Genomic DNA, 18,181 nt, shown 5'->3' with positions numbered 1-18,181 from the left:
TGAAAAAACTTACACCTCAACAACGTGAAGTGTTCATGCTCTGGCCAACTTATGGTGTTCAGCGATGAGGACCATTTTTGGCTTAATAACTACGTCAATAATCAAAATTACCGTATTTAGACCGAAGAGTAACCCGAAGCTATTCAAAAACAGCCATTACATCCAGCCGTTTGGTGCGGCCTATGGACTGGAGGAATCATCGGCTCATATTTATTCAAAGACAAGGCTGTCGCCAATGTAGCAGTCAATGGCGAACGGTATCACGCCATGATAAACGACTTTTTGATGTCGCAAATTGAAGCCCGTTATCTCCACAACAACACGGCGATGGTTCTAACAAGACGGCGGACGGCACTACTTGCCATACAGTCCGTGAAACAATTGAAACAATGGATTTGCTACGTCGTTGTTTCGGTTAGCAATTTATCTCTAGTCTCGGACCAGTTGATTAGCCACCAAGATCGTGTGGTATCACACCTTTGGACTTTTATTTGTGGGGATATATAAAGCCTAAATGCTTTGTGGATAAACCAGCTTCGATTGAGGCATTGTAAGTTAACATTACTAAAATTATTCACGGGGTATCGACCGAAGTCCTCCAGCGAGTCACACAAAATTTGTGTTGACGGATGACCGAATTGCGGCGCAGTTGCGGCCAACAGTTGAAAGAGATTATCTTTACAAAATAAATTTCATAAATGATTCTACACAAAAAAAATCGCAAAAATGTACTAAAAAATCGGGTTGACAGAATAGACTACTCCGAAGCCAGACGTGTAAATCATTTGGGATCCATGCCCAATGGCAGGCATACACTTTCCAATTAAAAAATCTTGGAGAAATATTCATACGTTTTTACCTATTTATAGCCTAATTAGATTCCAAACGCCAGTTGGGCCCTCCTATATATAGTTGACGTTAAGATCGTATATTATGTGTTTGGTCAAACTCTTTACGCCTTAATTTTGTCCCATGGAGCAACTTACAATTTTATGTCTCCTCCGGACAGCACACAACTTTTAGGCCAAAGCGCAACTGCTGACAGAAAAAAAGAATTTTGCTTTTTGACGTTTTATGAGCGGTCAATGAACCCGGGCCAACGACTACCGGAGTGGTACTTAGTTTACTGAGTAAAACTATTTAGTTATCTTTATAGAAGATGTGTCTTGTTCATTTTCATTATAACAGTTTTTGCAGTATCCATTTAAGTTATTCCCAGCTTTATATTATGGAGGCCAATACGTCAGCGACAAGCCCCACAGGAGAAGACTTGGATTTACTTTGGAGGAAACACTTTGGAGTTTCTCTTTAGATTATATGCAGATACATAGTAGGCATCTTTGGCCCGAATGGTGAAGGTACATTTTACTTTTGTTTTTTCATTTTGATTAACACCATTGTGGATGAAATCTAATCATCGCTTCAGTTAGTAAAAACACTTCTAACTCACCGCCACCTCTTTTCCGTGTTTTCTTCCTAGAAACACAAATTAAGCCTGCAGAGACCTTAGTGCAGACGATATTCAAAAGAGTTCGGCATTTTTTGATCCGCCCCGATTTCAGTCTAGGTACCTAAAACGGATTGTGAAGCGGGACAATTTACAGCTCCTAAAATATAAACGAAGAACAAAAAAAGAAGAGAATCCTTCAGATTTCCGAAGTTACTAGATTTGGCTGATTTTCCTACATGAATTTAATTAAGCACACAAACACTTACATATTCATTTTCCACAATATTTATTTGTCAGTTTATTATAGCAGGACACCAGTAATTATATTATATAACTTTATGTATAATACAAAAATCGCTTTATCACACAAATCAAACATGATAAATCAATAGAAATTAATAGAACAATGAATATGAGAAGTTAAAAAATATCGAAGCAAAGCAATGATACATAATGAACACTTATTTGGAGTACAAAAATATTAAAGAATTGCAATTGAAAAATGCACCAACGAAATTTGACTTTATTCGGCACTTTATCTTCTAAAGCCAAAAGTATTGCATTTACACAAGCGGCTCTTGACGACTTCCCGTCTTAATATTTTACATATAATGGCTTTACATTGAGTCAAGTGGTATTCGTGCAGTTGCTGTACTGGGAAAGGAATAGCAATTTTCAATATATTTTATATTTAATTTTGCTTATAAAATATTATGTAAATAAAAAGCATAAAATATCTTCAATATACAATAAAAAAATATTTACATTTACATATATGTGTGCACACACATACGCACACAACACAGCAGATTCGCAAAAAAAATTATTTTCTACATTCTAGAGAATCCTGAGAGATAAAATTTACCTCACAGCCTTATTTTTAAAAAATTAAATCAATTCGAAATATCTACTTCATGCAGCACAATTATGTGGAGTAACTTAATTTTATTATTTTTTCAAAAACTAATCTAATCTTATATATAATATAATATAATACATATATACATATATAATATATTTATTTTTCTTAGTATTAAATTTATTTTGGAATAAAACATTTTTGCAAAAAACAATTTCGTAATTTCAAAGAGGGACCGCAACTGTTATGCTATTAATTACATATAATAATATTTCGAAAATTGACTTTTTTTGGCCAAAAATAAAATTTCAAATCTGACTTTAATTTTTTTGGCCAAAAAAAATAGAATAGTCAAGTATATCAATAAAAATCTGACTTTTATTTTTTTGGTCGAAAATAGAATTAAGATAGGACTTTTATTTTTTTGGACAAATATAGGTATTAATTAAAACCTGACCTAATTTTTTTTTGTCAAAAACAAAAATCAAAATCTGACTTAATTTTTTTTTGTCAAAAATAAAAATTAAAATCTGCCTTTTTTTTGTCAAAAGTAAAACGAAAAATGGACTTTTATTTTTTCAGTCAAATATATATTTAAAACTTGCCTTTAATTTTTTTTTGTTTTGAAAATTTCAAATCTGACTTTAATTTTTTTGGCCAAAAAAAATAGAATAGTCAAGTATATCAATAAAAATCTGACTTTTATTTTTTTGGTCGAAAATAGAATTAAGATAGGACTTTTATTTTTTTGGACAAATATAGGTATTAATTAAAACCTGACCTAATTTTTTTTGTCAAAAACAAAAATCAAAATCTGACTTAATTTTTTTTTGTCAAAAATAAAAATTAAAATCTGCCTTTTTTTGTCAAAAGTAAAACGAAAAATGGACTTTTATTTTTTCAGTCAAATATATATTTAAAACTTGCCTTTAATTTTTTTTTGTTTTGACAAAAATAAAATTAGAATCTGACTTCTATTTTTACGATTAAAAACTAAAAGTTAAAATTTAGTTTGCATATGTGTTTTTTTGTTTGTAAAGCCGTATAATTTTATGAAAATATAAACTGCTATTTTTGATCGACGAAATAAAAGTAAAAGTTGGCTGTTATTTTTCACCATTATTTTTGAATTAAAAATAGTGAAACCTCAAAGAAAGAATCCACTTTTTTAAATGTTTTATTTCAACCAACATCTAGGCGCGCCTTTCGAAAAACGTGGTTTGTAGTTTCTATTTTACTAAGCTTCTGTTACTATGGCCAACCTGCCTAGTTCATCTTTCTCCACACTTCCCTTACTACCACTGAGCACCGGAGGAGTGGGTAAAGTCGTTTTTTGTTAGGTTGTTTTAAGTATGTGGCCAGGCCTTGAATACATCCTGGCTGCTTTCACTTTCTGAAGAAAATGTTAGAAAAGTTGAAACACCAAATAAAGAGGAAAACAATAATAAAATGAGTTCGTAAATACTGAAAAGTTTATTTTTCTTTAATTTCCATTGATGATTGAGTTTTATAGGTAAACAAAATTAATATATTTTTTTTTTGTTTTTGTTTTTCACATGCCTTGATTAAACAAATTTTACCAAAAAATAGCACCGCTTAAAAATGAAACTTCGCACTATGAAGTTGCCGAAAGTGGTTCAGTGTGAACTATTAGTTATGCATTTTTTAACACATACAAAAAAATCCCAAATGAATAAAATATTTCTAACTTGAAACAAAACATATGGAAATTTTTTAATGAATTGTAAGAGCTAAGCGTGAAAAAACGACTTAACAAAGTGACACTTAAATACATACAAATGTATCGCAGGGTTTTACTACTGGCCTATAAAGTCAAATGGAAATGGAAAAGATATACATACATATATTTTTTTTTTGTAGTTTTTACAGCAAAAGATTATTCTCATGAAAATTTAAGCGGATTCTCTGCATTGAGTCGACAAAGCATTATATTTGGTTATTTAAAAAAGTATAAAAAAATTGATTATTCTTTAAACCAAAAGTGATATTAATCTCAAATAAAGCTTTTTTACGTACTAAATAAACTGAAACTTTAGAGCTATAATATGCGAGTACTTAAGTATAAATTAGGCTCATTTTTTGCCCAGTCAATTCTGAATTTTTGATAATTCTCGTATACATTTGCACAAAACCAGCAACACTAATATTTGTCTGTCATATAACAATAAGGCTGATTCTAAAAAATTACTTTCACTTTGAAGTGAAGGATAGGCATAACAAACAAATACTAAAATATTAATATATCATAAAGTTTAAACCGACGCGTACTTTTAAAAATATCCATACTAATAATTTATTCAAAAGGCTTATTTTAAAAAGTGTAGGAAGGTACTTATGTATTATATTGTCTTAATCAAAAGAGTTATCAGTCAGCTATCAGGATCAACCCATGTGCGCTGCCTTAGGTAAGGTCGATAGTTTACTTCCTGTTATACGATTGACGATCGCGATCTGCGATGACAAAAAAAAAATAAAACATACACACATATATGAATGCAGTTGTCATTGTTATTTGATATGTTTACTAATTTAGACCCTGTAAATTAAAGCAGATAGCAAAGTTATTCGGGAAATGTACTGAACTCCAAAATTCCAAAAGTTAATTAAAACATTCTTACACTCATTCCCCATGACTGCTTCTATCGCACATAAAGAGCTAGAGTTGTCTCGTGAAACCCATACCACACTGCATAAGCACAATATGGATATTGAAATGGATTAAACTCCTACTTATCCAGAATAGAACCAGCGTTTATTCTATATGTGAAGAATACTCGCACTGTACTAACCACCTTTTCACTGAAACCACCCCCTATAACTCGATGAACAGAATCCAAATGGTGTGGCCAACATCAGACGATTAACCTGCTCGCAGTTATTTTGAAGAAATCAGCTGATTGGCTGATGTAATAGACGTGGCAGCGGTTTGTTTACGACAAAATTGAGATTCTGTTGGCGATATAAGAAAAAATCAACACCGCCAATGTAAATGTTACTTCGTTGATATCTGGGCGACTGATTTGAAAGGAAGAATACAAATTTGCTGCCGTTTCTTCAATGTCGTGACAGCCGATGTTACATTTCTTGGGATGGGCAAACCTTCTAATCATTATCCTTACCCCCTCACTCAATTTTAATATATTTACTAGGAATCTTTACTTACAAGTGTAGGCATCGCTCGAGGTTGGATTGAGTACATGTGAACTTGCATGCCTTTTAATTTTTGGCGTAGAAACTGCTGCAGTGGTTAACGTAGTCGGCTTGCTATCACGCGTAGTTGTGGATGTTGTTGTTGATGTTGCTGTTTTACCTAATGCGGCACTGCCAGTAGCTAAGGTGGTTAAAGTTCTAGTGGGCATGGAATTGTAGCGTTGAAAATTGTTGCGTGATTTATTTCCTTGCTGAGTTGCTTGCAGAATCACTTCGTCGAGGGAGAAAAAACAGTCATCAGGCAAGTCATCCTCGAGGAATTTCATATAGAGCGATGAACGTTTTTCCTGTCGCTCTGAAGCAGGTACTTCATTTGACACGTTTAGGCTTCCTAATTCTGAATCACTTGTATTTATTGACGAACCATTTGTATCCATTCCCGATGCAGTAACTTCTGCCGGGGACTTTTGGGTTAGCTCTACTATTTTGGATTCTACCTGTTGTGTAGCTTGCAGTAATATACCGTCAGAGTCGGAATCATTAAAGAAGTCACTCAAAGTGTCATTGGCATTAGCAAATGCATCACCGATCGCCTGTAAATCAACTACCGTTTCCGAATGCACTGGTGCAACTTCATAGTTGGATATCGTTTCAGGTTTTTGGGGTTGTGTTTGCGATTGCGTCTTATTTTCAATATCTCGCCTACGACGTTTTTCAGCTTCACGCAGTTCTTCTTCAAGTTTTGCGCAGCGCTGTTTAAGCAATTCATCTGCACGTAGCTTTTCGGCACGTCGTATTTGTAGCTCACGTTTTCGGCGCTGTTCTTCTTTTCGTATTTCATAAGCAAAGCGATGGTTATGTGATTCGCTACGTATGCGTTCAATTGCATTTATTACCTCTGTACTACTGGAACCAGCTGATGTGAAACTACTATCTGCCGCATATGCAGAGTCCGGTGTAGCGACAGACGTTTCTCTTCGTTCATCTACAGAACGACGTCCCCATTTCCAACCGACTTCTGGGCTGCCTGATGAAAGTGTCTGTGAAAGTAAATAACTAGGCGAAAAGCTAGCATCGAAACATTTTGGCGAATACTCCTCAATGCTGTCATCTAAATTGATTTTCTTGTGGGGCGGCGTACATTCGATGCCACCATTGGAACTTATTGATTTGGGTGTTCTCAAAAGATTACTTTCGTTTTCATTAGTGTTGTTGGCAATTGCTGCAGACCGCGTCTTTGTTTGTAGAATGTGGGGTGATGCTGACGGTCAAATAAATAGTAATTATAAAAATTCGGTAAAATATCTTGTAAATTATTTAATAAACGTGCCATACCATCTCCTTTCTGACGTCGTCCCAGAGTTAGCGAACCTCTCTTCTTTAGTCTGGGGATGGCCTCCATGCTCGATTACTGATTTTCAAAATTTACATCAAAAAAAGGCATGCTACCAAATGGCTGGACGAATTATTTAATATTTTATTTAAAAACAAACTTGAGCGAAATTCGCGGCAAACAAACGTTCTCCACAAATAAACGGAAGAGGAATGAAAGAAAAGAAAACACAGAAGGAATACAAAATGAGAGCACCAAAACAAAGAATCAAAAGGCCGAGAAACCAAAGCGAATTCATTCAAGGTGGTGGCATTCGAGCAACAACAACATTTTTTTGAATTAGAACTGTTAAGACAAAGAAAATAGAGGAATGGATGATTGAAAAATAGAAAAAAATATTATAGTCGTGCATTCGCAACACAACAACAACAATTTTCCGTCATTCCATTTTACTGGCATATCTAATTAAAGGCGAATGGAAGAAGAAGAAATCTACTACTCCAATCACACAACCTTTTATAAATACGTCTTGCGCGACACCTTCCTGTAAGACAACAGAAACTTACGATTTTCAAAACAGTAATGTAATATATATATGTATGCATATATATTTTTATGAGAAACCTAAAGGTAACCAGGCCAGTAGCAACTCGCTATAGGCGATGTAACCCGCATATCGTCTTTGGGAAGCCAGCGAAAAAGCTGAAGGAGAGTTAAGAGCTTGATTATTATAGTATAAGGGCTCAGAATCAAAATTAAAAGATTTTACTCGATTTTCAACACAATCACATTTAAACACAATCACAACATTACCAAACCATTCACTGAGTATGCACGATGTAACTCTATTCCTTTCGTTTTTTTATTCGCTACATTGAGCTCAGAGCAAATTTTTAAATATTCAGAAGTATGAAGATATAAAATAAGCCCTGCGGTTCTGAATTTGAAAAACAGCTTAATCACTTATTTTCATTGTGTTTATTCGATAATGAAAATAAAAGCCGCGTATTTATATTCAATAAGTTATTTGATTTTTAGGTATTTAATATTTAATTTGTAACAAAAAAGGAGCAAGAATTACAATATATATAGGTATAACATTCTAGGCACTTTTAACTGTGAGCGAAATCGTATGAGAAAATTAAATTAGTCAAAGCTTACTTGTCTGATATGCACTCCTTTCCAAATCCAAATTACAGACAGGGTATAGCCTTGCAAAAAATCTGTTACTAAGATGAAAAATTGAAATATAAACGCAGGATTTCTATTGAAATTATTCGATTGTCATGTATTCGGCAACTCTAAAGTATAAACGAATTCGCCTTGGTTTACGTTCCGAAAACCAGCTGATTATGACTTTTGTCGTGCGTGCAGCCGTTCAAGTTTGCCTTCTTATTTGTGGATGGAATATTTCGAGTTGTATGTGAATAAAACACATTTTATTACCACTTTGCTACAACTTTTGCCTATGATACAACTAAATTAAACCTATTAGAACTGAAATAGTTTATCCGGAGAAGTGGTAACAGAATAATTATAAAATGGGAGCGGCTCATTCAACTGAACCTCGATCAGTGTCGATGGACAACCCGAACGCTGGAGTTATCGATGTTTCGGATGAAGTTGTGCAACGTCTGAAGAAAGGGATAAGTAAGCAAGGTATATATGTAAAGAGTATTCACGGCGAAAAAAATTACAGAAAGGTATTAAATAGAATGGAAGGCCTTGTAATACTTGATAATTGTCATATTCTTTGATTATGCAACCACAGCAAAACAAATTCTGAATATAAAATTGTAATGAAAACTTCAAAACCCGGCTAACGAAACTGACTTTCTTTGCAGCCAAAGAAAATGCCGCTTCTGCTGCAGCATCGGAACCACCACCACCACCTCCAAAAAAGGAAGTTCGCCCCGTACCGGTAAAACCTGCTGCGGCACCAGTCGTGCCACCGACAGTTGTTTATCAGGCACCGCCAACAGTTTACGTAGCACCAAGTGGTACAACAATTACCGCAGCTGATATGGCACGCCAAAAAGAGGCCGAACTGAAACAAAACGACGCTATGTGGCGTCAGCGTCTGGCCGATCTGGAACAAACATTAAAGAAGACGAATGTAATCATGGAAAAGGAATATTCATCAGCTGTCGAAGATGTTCGTCAACGTTTTGCAACAGCCCCTCCTATACATCAACTGCCACCATGTCAGGAGATTAAGGCACAAGTAATCGCTTGTTATCGCGCAAACCCCGGCCAGACATTAAAATGTGCCAGTGAAGTAGCTGCCTTCAAAGAGTGTGTCAATATGAATCGTATCAAAAAACTTGATGCGGAAGATGCAAAGCCAGCGGCAAAAGCAGCCTAATTGACAACTTAAAATGGATTTAGTGTTTAATAGAGAAGTTTACATTTTACAAATCACTGTGCTATCAACTTTTTTAATTTTCGTTTTCAGTAAAATAAGTTTAAAGATATTAATTTAAAAAATTTGAACAGTTGTCAAAAGCTATGTATAGTAAATGAAATCCGAAAGCAAATTATAGTCTGAAGACATCTACACATCGATTGCATTCGAATTTATAATTAATTCAGTTGTCGCCATTTGCACCCGATTGGTAAAATATTTGAATATTTAAGTATTTACTTAAATCAACTAAGTAATTAGCATGTTGATCAAGTTTTATTCCATAAGAAAAACATGTTCGATGACCTAAATGTCCGCTTTATGGAGGTTCGATCTATGCAGGACATCTAAACATAGGCGGTCTTAAACAAAATATGTGTGCAATGTTATTCTCGCTGTTCTACATCATTAATAATTATTGCATCGCCTTCTCCATGTAACTTCTCTGAATTCAAACGCAGTCTTATTTTAATTCTCATTTAATGCGATTAATGGTAGCCAATGAAAGAATGATTTTGTTTTAATATTAAAAATAATTTATTTATTGGAATAAAACTTCTATTCATATATTCCAAATTCATTTCTAAAGAGCACAACTAATTTTAAAAGTAACATTGACTTCACTTTTCTATGACGACGCTTTAATCAGTGTTATCATTAAGCTAGGCACAAAATACGATCTGTTTCGATCGTGTTTGCCGGATGGAGAGAGGGCGACATTAAGAGAGCATATAAAGGATGATCAGAGTGGAGGTACTTTTTCCAATAGGGTTATTTTGACAGATCACACATGACTACTGCCAAACTAAATACATAATTATTTCAGCAATATTTGGGCTGAAATGCAATCCGAAGGCATTCAAAAACAGCCATAACATCCATTGAAAACAACCGTAAGCGGCCTATGGGCTGGATGAATCATCGGCCCATATTTCTTCATAACAGAGAATCGCGAACGCTATCGCGACATGATAAAGGACTTTTTGATACCGGAAAATGAAGCCCGTAATCTCCACAACATTTGGTTTCTACAAGACGACGCTACTTGACATACAGCTCGTGAAACAAAGGGTTTATTGCGTCGTTTCGGTGAGAATTTTTTCTCTCGTCTCGGATCAGTTGATTGGCCACCAAGATCGTGTGATATCACAACTTTTTTATTTGTGTAGGTATTTAAAGCTTAAATGCTTTGTGGATGAACCAGTTTCGATTGAGGCATTGGAAGCCAACATTACTTAAGGGGTTACATGGGTTTCGTGGGTTCAAAAAATCGATTTTTTGGCTTATTAATTTCTACAGCATCTCAAGAATATTATCCTAAATTTTCAAGTCGATCCGAATAATAGTTTCGGAGATACAGCCTTTGGAATGTGTGCGCTCCAAGCCACTTTTATTGCTACTCGAAACATTAAACGCGTTTTTCTCGGAGCTGTGTTTTCAAAGTCGGTTGTCAAATGTTCTCGAAAACTACTCAACCGATCTTGATGAAATTTTACACAGGTGTTCGAGACACAATTTACTCGTGCTTGAACGAAATATTTTTTTTTCAATTACAACTATTTAAAAAAAACAAAATGTCAAGCAAATTTGACCGATATTTTAATTTTTTTGGAAAAATGTCTGCCAAAATTCCAGTTTTTCTTTTTTTCTTTCCTTCGTTCAAGTACGAGTTTATGGTCTTAACTAAAACACTTATTTTTGTTTTTTCATTTTTGATGATCCTGTCAGGAGTTATGCTGACAACGCGAACGCACCTTTTTTTCGAGGGGCCACCGGAAATGACGTCACAATGGAGGAGACAGAAAAAAGTTTGAAGTAAATAAATAATTTTTTACATAGAAAAAAGAAATATTGAAAATAGGCCTTTTTTACCCGACGAAACCCATGTAACCCCTTAAGTTATTCACGAGGTACCGATCGTAGTCCTCCAGCGAGTCACACAAAATTGGTGTCAACGGATGGCCGAATTACGACGCAGTTGCGCCAAAAATAAATGTCATGATGGTTCTTCACAAAAATAAAAAGATTGCCCAATCAATTTGAATTTTTGAATTTGAATTCCGATACCTCTAAATTGATCACCCTTTACAAAGGTAGTTGGTGCTGTAAGGATTCCCTCGCATGTAAAATATAGATTTGTCAAGTATCTCGCAGACTATTCTAGATAAGGGGGAGTTAAACTACCGGCATATTCGCCGTAAAGATGTGTAGCCGTAATAAACTTTATCTCATCTCTAAAATGTTTTCTCGAAATTGATAGTATTCTGCAATGGGGTTTGGAAACAAATTTGAGCGAAATAAAGCCATTTTTGTCTTATTTTTTGTTTTAACTAAAAATTGCTAATTATTTGAGTTAATGAATTTGATTTGATGAATGAGCCAGTATACAACTTCTGCTTTTCTTGTGCGAAAACTTAGTTCAAGGGAATTTCTCGGGAATTTGCAATCTCCGGACGTTGGTCGCAGAAACGAGAAGAGTCAGTGGACCATATCCAAATCCTGTGCAGATGGCTGCGCAATCTGCAATGGCCTGTGAGAATGCTCGTGCTTTCGCCTAGCATAGCCCCAAAATTTGGTGCCAGCTAACTCCACTTAGTCTTAGCTCTCCAGTCCCAAGCTTCTTCTTGATTGTGTGTTGTCCCATAGCAAGGAAGGACTCGGATCCTTTTGGTAGCGAGGCAGCCGCTCTAACCAATGCGTCCGCTACTTTGTGTCTTATACCCCAATGAGCCGGATGCGATTGTACTTTCCTAAAAAATTCAGTTTCTCTATACACTCAAGGTCGTCCCAGGATTACATTGCCGCTTAACTAACGCTCAGAATGCCAAGACGGTCATTCCGGAGATTCCTGTCTAAATTGATCTCTGCATGGTACTCATCGGTACAGAATGATTTGTTCTGGGGCCATATATTCTAGCGCCTATGCCTACTGGTGTCTTCGAGCCACCTGTATATCAGTGAAAGGTACACTCTTGTAGTTTCCTTTCAAGAGCGGATGTACTCCAGTTAACTTTATCATCCAGTTCAATTCTTAATTTCTCAAATTTAATGACTTTAGTTGCATCCTGGGTAGCCGAGCAAGTGGGAGTTGGATAGAGATACTTATTGTGCTTACAATATTTGCACATTAAAGCTGTGAAGAAGGAGCGTTTTTTAAGAATTCATTGATGATCAAAAACTTCTTAATTCTAGCAAAATTGGAACACAGAACAGTTTAGCAAATAGCGAAAAAGGACAAATCGATATCTCGACCTCAGAGGGACTTTCAAATCGCCAAATCGAATGGTCGAAGTCCAAATGTTATGGATCTTAACGTTAAACAAGGTGTCTCCTATGGCGTTAAACAAGGTGTCTCCTAAAGGCAGAACTGCGATGGCTTTGACACCGAAGGAAACCCCAAAATCCGCCATTTCAACAGCAAAAATTAAAGAAACGGCAAATGCAGCCAGCAAATCCAGCAAATGTAGCATTAAAAATTACAAAAAAACACCTTTGAATAATTTTACAAAGAACACCGCCTCGTTTTGCAAGGGACAAAATGGATTGGAGTTCTATTACAAATAACGATCCCGGTGAATGGAAAAAAGTAGCATTTAGTGAGGAAATAAGTTCAATCTGATGAATACAATTACTATTTTCCTTACTTAGGAAAGGAGAAGAGGTACTTGAGTCGACATGTGTGTTAAGGTATAGGGAGCAATATCGTACTATGGCGCGTTCAAATTGAAAATTGAAGACGACTGGATATATCAACAGGATGCACCTGTACACACCTCAAGTGTGGTCAAAGCTTGGATTGCGTTCCCACATCTATGGTAAACCTTCTTTAAAATTTAAAATTCAAGTGAATCGGAATGTACATACATACTTTATTTAGCCGTTAATCAATTATGGAGATTTTGGAAGCGAGAAATTCGTCTAAATCAGTGGCAGAAATTACCTCATTGATTTCCATTAACCTAGTAAACTTAAAACAATTGTGCAGTCATCGACTAGCTCTCAATCTATTCAGACGTGTGCTAACAAGTGTTCGTAGTTCGCGAATTAGTTATACATAACAGTTAACTCTAAATTATCCTACTCTCGCTTTTGTACACTTTTGTTATTCCGTATACAATATAAAACAACAAAGCAAACAGTTATAACAACACAACAGCAGCAAAATGCCATTACAACCAGAACCGCCAGACAAATCAACAAATAGATTTTCTATACTAAGCCAATTTGACGACTATACTTCCGACTACTCTTTCCCGCCGCTTACATACAAACAAACATCACTCAATCAACCCGAATACATAACTATTAAATCACCTAATAATGAACTACAAAAACTCAGTCCTTTCGTAATTAAAAAAGCTTTAGACGCAATATCAACCCAAATTGAAAACATTAAACAACTTAAAGGCGGCTCACTACTTATACTAACACGCAACTCAAAAGTAGCTGAGAAATTTCTAAAGTTAAAAACGATTGCTAATCTCTGTCCAGTGACAACAAAATATCAAGACAATCTAAACACAATAAAGGGAGTAATCTATGCACCTTGCCTAAATGAAGTAAACGAGGAAGAGATCTTGCAGGAACTAAAAATCCAAGGTGTAACTAGTATATATAAATTTACCCGCATGACTGAGGGCAAAGTTGTTCCTACTGGCAAAATTGTCTTATCTTTTGACCTCTACCACCTACCCAAAGTCATAGACATAGCTTGGTATAAAGTTAAGGTCGCCCCTTACTATCCAACACCTATGCGCTGCAAAAACTGCCAACTACTAGGCCATCCACTAACAAGACACCATCATCACCAACGACAACAAGTACAACAATAGGAAAACGCCCTGCTACATCCCCACCAACAAAAACTAATATATCAAAACTACAAAAAACAAAGAATTCACTCGAAACCAATATTTTAAATAATCCTACTAACAAAACAACATCAAACTCACTCACTCAAAACGCTAACGCCAACCAAACGCAAAACTCACCACACCACATATCCCAACAAACCAATAATATTCTGGAAACCCTTTCTACTATCTCACCATGCAGCAAAATTACTCAAGAATTACTAAAAAAAAACGATTATTTCATGCCCATATCCGATTCCGACGAAGAACCTAAACTATAAAAACTACCAAAATAAATCATATCTAACAACATATAATAAATCAACAATACATTTATCACTTTTTATGATCATGGATTTTAATATAATGCAATGGAACATAAAAGGTTTCTTAAATAACATTTGTGAACTAAAACTATTGATAAAAGAACAAAACCCAGCGATCATTGCCTTGCAAGAAACCCATTACAAATACAACTTTGACCCATTTCCTCCAAATGGTTACTTAAGTTACTTTAAAAATTCACAGGCGAATACGACAGCCAAACAAGGAATAGGGGTGCTCATTAAAGCGAATATTCCGCACAAAGTCGTTCCGATAAACTCTGACTCACAAATAATAGCTATAGAAATCAGCATAAACCAAAAATTTACGATCATTTCGTGCTATTTTCCACCACTCCAATAAATTCCTTCCAAAGAAGTCATAGATCTACTCGCTACAATACAAACTCCCCTCATTGTATTAGGAGACGTTAACAGCTGGAATACATTGTGGGGTTCACCATCCTGCAACAATCGAGGTAAAATAGTCGAACACGTTATCAACCATTCAAACCTTTCCATACTAAATGACGGCCGACCCACACACCTTTCAACCCATGGCACACTTACACATGTGGATATCACATGCTGTTCTCCAAGTTTACTTCCGATGATAACCTGGAACATTTTAGATGATCTCCACCACAGTGATCACTTTCCTATTATCACAAAATTGAGCTCAACACAGAAAAAAGATAAATACCACACAGAAAAAAGATTCTTACTCAATTTCGCTGATTGAACAAAATTTAGCAAAACCGTCGAAAAGGAACTATCGAAAAGACCACATTGCGAGAACATAAACAAAGAAGCAAACAACGTAGCAAAGGCTATTCGCGTAGCAGCCAATGTCTCCATCCCACAATCATCCAACAAAAACAAAAAACACGTCCCTTGGTGGAACAATTCTCTAGCGGATCTCCGCAGCCAAAAAATGACGGCATGGCATCGTTTCCGGAAATTCCCCACACAACAAAACCTTCTGGAATATAAAAAGCGAAACGCGATCTTCCGAAGAGAAATGAAGCGCCTTAAAAAAGCTAGCTTTGAAGACTTTGCGAAATCCATCAACACAAAATCAGCGCCTCAAGAACTAGCTAAGAACTCGCCCATAACACCAAATAAAGTAACTAACACAACAGCCAAGAAAATGGAAAATAGCATCTCAATGGAGGAAATGCTTTTCACTTTAAAGCTAACAAAAGGCAAAACGCCAGGTTTTGATCGAATATCATACTCAATGATTAAACACCTGAGCATATCTGCAAAAGGGAGACTTCTAGCGTTATACAACAACATCTTTCAATCCGGTACCATTCCCCAAAACTGGAAAAGTGCAACTATCATCCCCATTCCAAAACCTCAAAAAGAGCCAAACCTTCTTGAATCCTACCGCCCCATCTCGTTAATTTCGTGCCTCTCGAAACTAGTAGAGAAGATAGTGGCGTCACGTTTGCTATGGTTTACCGAAACAAAAAGGCTTATTTCATCCAACCAGGTCGGATTCCGACCAGGACGAGGATGTACGGATGCCCTGTTGCACATCGACTACCATGTGGCAAAGTGCTTATCAACGCACAACCACATCTCTATATTGTCAATAGACTTTGAAAAAGCTTTCGATAGGATAGGAGCATATGTTATTTTAGAGAAACTTCGACAATGGCAGGTTGGACCAAACATTTTTAAATTCGTCAAATCTTTTCTTATAAACCGAAAAATCCGAGTCAAGGTAAATGGCATTCATTCCAATCTACATCCATTAACGAACGGTATCCCCCAAGGGTCACCACTCTCGGTCTTACTTTTTTCGATCGCATTTTACGAAATCAGCAACATAATTCTAAAACATAAACTTGTAGACCACTGTGCTTACGCCGACGACGTTTTCTTACTATGCAAAGCGAAGGATGTTTCCGAATCCAATCAAATCCTTGAAGATGTTTTGAAAGAAATTGAGGAATGGACCATAACTTCAGGGGCAAAAATTTCGCTCGAAAAAACGAAAAGGCTACACATATGCAAAAGAACCAAATGCGATTATCACACCCACTCAATAAAACTAAACCAACAACCAATCGAAAACGTCCAAGAACTCCGTATATTAGGACTCATATTCACAAAAAACTACTCTTGGAAGAAACATCTCCTAAAACTAAAGAAAGACCTGCAGCCCAGAATCAATTTACTATCTTACCTATCACACAAAGGGTATGTTCACATAAACACACTTATACACATCACTAAAGCAATAATCATAAGCAAAATTGACTACGGTCTTTTCTTATATGGCTCCGCATCCAAAACTACACTTAATATCATAAAACCCATATACAACAAAGCTATCAGAAGCAGCCTATTTGCCTTCCGCACCACCCCAATAAGAATCCTCCATATTGAATCTGGCTTGCCTACAGTAGAAGAACGAATCCAACAAATCAACTGTAAACTTATTCCAAAAACCCTTTTCTTAAATACATCAATTATAAAAGATGACGTAAAAAAACTGCTACTATCCAAAATAAGTTACAATGTTACGCCTGCGCTACTCAAAATCATTAATGTCTCCCGCGGATATAACTTAGAAACAAAACCGCAAACACTCTCCTATTATAATCCTCCTTGGAAATTAAGCACTCACACATGTGATACCACACTTCATACACATAAAAAAGACAACACCACCAATCCAATATTTAAGCAGCTTTTTCTCGGAAAAGTCAATACCCACAAAAATAACGGCTGGTCAATAGTCTTTACTGACGGATCTAGAACGGAAGACAATGTTGCATTCAGCGTAACATCCGAAGATGGCATATTTTTAAGTTTAAAAACCATGTTCCCTTACTCTTCTATATTCTCGGCAGAAGCAGCGGCAATACACGAAGCTATGGTGTTATCTATCCAGAAAAAGACGAAACCCATAATATGCTCCGACAGCTTGTCACTCATTCAAGCGGCTAGTAATCCCACTTGCAACAAATGGGAAACTGTTAATCAAATAAGGGATTTGCTAATAAAAAACAGTAAATTACTAAAACTACTGTGGGTTCCAGGACACACAGGTATCGAGGGAAACACATATGCCGATAATGCAGCGAAATTCGCTTGCAATGCCCCAAGTATAACCAGCCCAAAAACAGAAAGACTCGATATAAAACGACATATAAATACATGCATAATATACAAACAGCGGCAATCATTAAAAAACTACAAGCACGAACACTATTCCAATATTAATAAGAATGGAAACCCTCCACTCTACCCAACAAATATACACGGATTTAAATCCCGAATTTTCTCCCGCCTTCGCCTAGGCCACACAACACAGACCCATGAACATATCTTAAAAAAAGAAAACCACCCTATCTGTACAACCTGCAACACAAACCAAACATTGGACCACATCCTCAACAAATGTCCAAATCACACCAACGCAAGAAAAGAAATACTAAACTCAGAACAAATAAGCGACATCCTCGCCATTCCCAGTCATTCAAACATCGAAAAAATAAGCAAATTCATTAAAACTATCGAAATGACAATATAACAAATAATCCAGACACCCACAGACGACACAGAGCTGATGGCCTCTGCAGCTAATGCTCAAACATAATTTTAGTACTGGTATTCATACCAGTCACTAAATAATAATAATAATAATAATAATAATAAAACAATTGTGGCCGGCTGCCAACGCGAAAGGCACAGCATCTCTGCTAAGCAAAAATAAGCATAGTTTTAGCACACTGATTTACATTAAAAAGGGGTACTGTCTCGGAGGCAGA

The 18,181-nt window shown here is 35.9% G+C and overlaps 3 protein-coding genes across 6 annotated transcripts; 2 read left to right on the top strand and 1 right to left on the bottom strand.

Annotated features, from left to right (window-relative positions):
- Positions 1-1,719: 1,719 nt before the first annotated feature.
- Positions 1,720-7,015, bottom strand: LOC128855083 (uncharacterized). Of its 4 annotated transcripts, XR_008453689.1 has the most exons (4): positions 6,816-7,015; positions 5,494-6,741; positions 4,949-5,279; positions 4,776-4,866 (listed from the first exon to the last, which is right to left on the bottom strand). XR_008453689.1 is itself a non-coding variant. In XM_054089693.1 (3 exons), the coding sequence occupies exons 1-3, from the start codon at positions 6,880-6,882 to the stop codon at positions 1,986-1,988; spliced, it is 1,434 nt and encodes a 477-aa protein (XP_053945668.1). In that variant the 5' UTR covers positions 6,883-7,015; the 3' UTR covers positions 1,720-1,985. The 4 variants fall into 4 exon arrangements, 3 of the variants coding, with proteins under 3 accessions (XP_053945668.1, XP_053945669.1, XP_053945671.1); XM_054089693.1 differs by lacking the exons at positions 4,776-4,866; positions 4,949-5,279 and adding an exon at positions 1,720-2,104; XM_054089694.1 differs by lacking the exon at positions 4,949-5,279 and having other exon boundaries at positions 3,760-4,781.
- A 1,148-nt stretch (positions 7,016-8,163) lies between these two features.
- Positions 8,164-9,378, top strand: LOC128855082 (MICOS complex subunit MIC19). The gene is made up of 2 exons (XM_054089692.1): positions 8,164-8,472; positions 8,658-9,378. The coding sequence occupies exons 1-2, from the start codon at positions 8,355-8,357 to the stop codon at positions 9,176-9,178; spliced, it is 639 nt and encodes a 212-aa protein (XP_053945667.1). The 5' UTR covers positions 8,164-8,354; the 3' UTR covers positions 9,179-9,378.
- Positions 9,379-13,380: 4,002 nt separating this feature from the next.
- Positions 13,381-14,049, top strand: LOC128871771 (uncharacterized). Its single transcript, XM_054113828.1, has one exon. The coding sequence runs from the start codon at positions 13,381-13,383 to the stop codon at positions 14,047-14,049; it is 669 nt and encodes a 222-aa protein (XP_053969803.1).
- The last annotated feature ends 4,132 nt before the right edge of the window (positions 14,050-18,181 follow it).

This window comes from Anastrepha ludens, chromosome 2 (genome assembly GCF_028408465.1).
Source record: "Anastrepha ludens isolate Willacy chromosome 2, idAnaLude1.1, whole genome shotgun sequence".
Classification (NCBI taxonomy): Eukaryota; Metazoa; Arthropoda; class Insecta; order Diptera; family Tephritidae; genus Anastrepha; species Anastrepha ludens.
The sequence above is the reverse complement of the archived record's forward strand: the minus strand, read 5'-3'. Positions and strand labels throughout refer to the sequence as shown.

Excerpts from the sequence above, each read along its gene's own strand:
- LOC128855083 (XM_054089693.1), bottom strand. The coding sequence starts at position 6,882 with ATGGAGGCCATCCCCAGACTAAAGAAGAGAGGTTCGCTAACTCTGGGA. Across the intron at positions 6,742-6,815 it reads ACGACGTCAGAAAGGAGATG|CATCACCCCACATTCTACAA; the intron begins GTATGGCACGTT and ends TTTGACCGTCAG. Across the intron at positions 2,105-5,493 it reads CTCGAGCGATGCCTACACTT|TACAGCAACTGCACGAATAC; the intron begins GTAAGTAAAGAT and ends TTCCTTTCCCAG.
- LOC128871771 (XM_054113828.1), top strand. The coding sequence starts at position 13,381 with ATGCCATTACAACCAGAACCGCCAGACAAATCAACAAATAGATTTTCT.
- LOC128855082 (XM_054089692.1), top strand. The coding sequence starts at position 8,355 with ATGGGAGCGGCTCATTCAACTGAACCTCGATCAGTGTCGATGGACAAC. Across the intron at positions 8,473-8,657 it reads GAAAGGGATAAGTAAGCAAG|CCAAAGAAAATGCCGCTTCT; the intron begins GTATATATGTAA and ends CTTTCTTTGCAG.